The sequence below is a fragment of the Triticum aestivum genome, unplaced genomic scaffold, assembly GCF_018294505.1.
Source record: "Triticum aestivum cultivar Chinese Spring unplaced genomic scaffold, IWGSC CS RefSeq v2.1 scaffold81095, whole genome shotgun sequence".
NCBI lineage: Eukaryota > Viridiplantae > Streptophyta > Magnoliopsida > Poales > Poaceae > Triticum > Triticum aestivum.
The window spans coordinates 1-1,511 of record NW_025266256.1 but is presented as its reverse complement, the minus strand read 5'-3'; the positions used below and the strand labels follow the sequence as shown (position 1 = coordinate 1,511).

The 1,511-nt window shown below is 56.5% G+C and overlaps 1 protein-coding gene across 1 annotated transcript; it reads left to right on the top strand.

Annotated features, from left to right (window-relative positions):
- Positions 1 to 77: 77 nt before the first annotated feature.
- LOC123177982 (B3 domain-containing protein Os03g0212300-like) lies at positions 78 to 1,451 on the top strand (the record flags this gene model as incomplete). Its single annotated transcript, XM_044591363.1, has 3 exons — positions 78 to 384; positions 480 to 652; positions 747 to 1,451. Coding segments are annotated over 3 exons (762 nt in total), but the record flags the coding sequence as incomplete, so codon positions are not given.
- Between the last annotated feature and the right edge of the window lie 60 nt (positions 1,452 to 1,511).

Here is a 1,511-nt window from a genome sequence, read left to right as displayed (position 1 = left end):
GGTATATACAAGATCTCCCATCTCTATTTGTCGCTCTGCTGCCTAGTACTAGTTTGATCGGCTCAATCACTGCTTGACCCTCGCTGCAGAGGCTGCCTGACAAGTTTACGAGGGTGCTGCTAGAGCTAGACGGCGGCAAGCCCCAGGAAGTGAAGCTGCGGAATGCCGGCCACGGGCGTCGCTTTTGGGACGTGAAGGTGGTGCTGGACGCCGACGGCCACATGTACCTAGGGCGCGGCTGGGAGCAGTTCGCCCGTGCGCACGACCTGCGGCTCGGCTACTTCCTGGTCTTCAGCTTCGACGGCGACGCCGTGCTCACCGTCAAGGTGTTCGACGTGAGCATGTGCCGCAGGCACTACCAGCACGATGACGATGGCAGTACCAGTACGCGCCTCTTCTTCCTCTTCTTTGTCGTCGTGTCAGTACGGTGGTTGTAACTTTTGCAAGATTTAAAGAAGGATGGTTTTCGCGTTTGGCAGGCAGTGGGAGCAGCAGCGACGGCGACAGTGGCAGCAAAGATGGCAGCAGCAACGGCGACGGTGGCGGCAACAGCAGCAGCATGGCGGTGATGGGGATCGACGACGGGCCGGCGTCGCTGTTCACCGTCATGCTGAGGGAGTGCAACCTGGGCGTGAGGCAGAAGCAGTACCTGGTGAGTCGCTCATGCTCGAGTGTTGCTAGCCAGGCGCGTTACTGACTAAATCCGCCACTCGCCGTCGCCGGGCGTGTCCGGCGTGTGCATGCAGAACGTGCCGGTGGAGTTCCAGAACGCGCACGGGTACGCGGAGAGGAGCAAGGTGGAGCTGCGGATGCGCGGCAAGTCGTGGTTCGTGAACCTGAAGCACAGCCCCCGGAGCCGTGGCAGGCCCCGCGCGTCGCTCAGGTACGGGTGGCACCAGTTCTGCGTCGACAACGGCCTCGGCGTCGGCGACACCTGCTTCTTCCGAGCTCTTGGCGAAGGCAGCGCCGGCGAGGTCCACCTTCTCAAGGTGGAGGTGAGGAAGCGAGACGGCAGCTTCCTGGTCTGAGGCGAGGGCGGTGGCCCCCGACCTCCGTTGCATGCGTCAGCCTGGTTGGCCGGCGTGACCTCGTCCGTGGCCATCGACCGGCACCACTCAGTGCGTTATTATGCTTGCTTAATAATAATTGTAAGACCTTAATCCTCGGTACCTCGACTGATGGTGCTACTAGCAGAGTGAGTAACTAGAGAGTGAACCTGGATGATGAAATTGTTCTTGTTGAGATTGTGGCTTTTTCAAACAGGATGAGTGGCATCTAGTAAATCCCGCAATGATGATACGAACAACGAGTCAAAGACTCCCTTGTCTGTACCAGTTTCACCAAGAACTCAGTGCTACAGCGTCATTTTTTTAACAAACTTTTGTGTGTGGAAGGAATGATCTATGCTCCATCTAATATAACCTTTCATTGTAAAATGTACAGTTTGAATCTCTCTGTCCACAACAATTAAATCCGTTGATTTTCTCAATGTTAACACACACACACACACA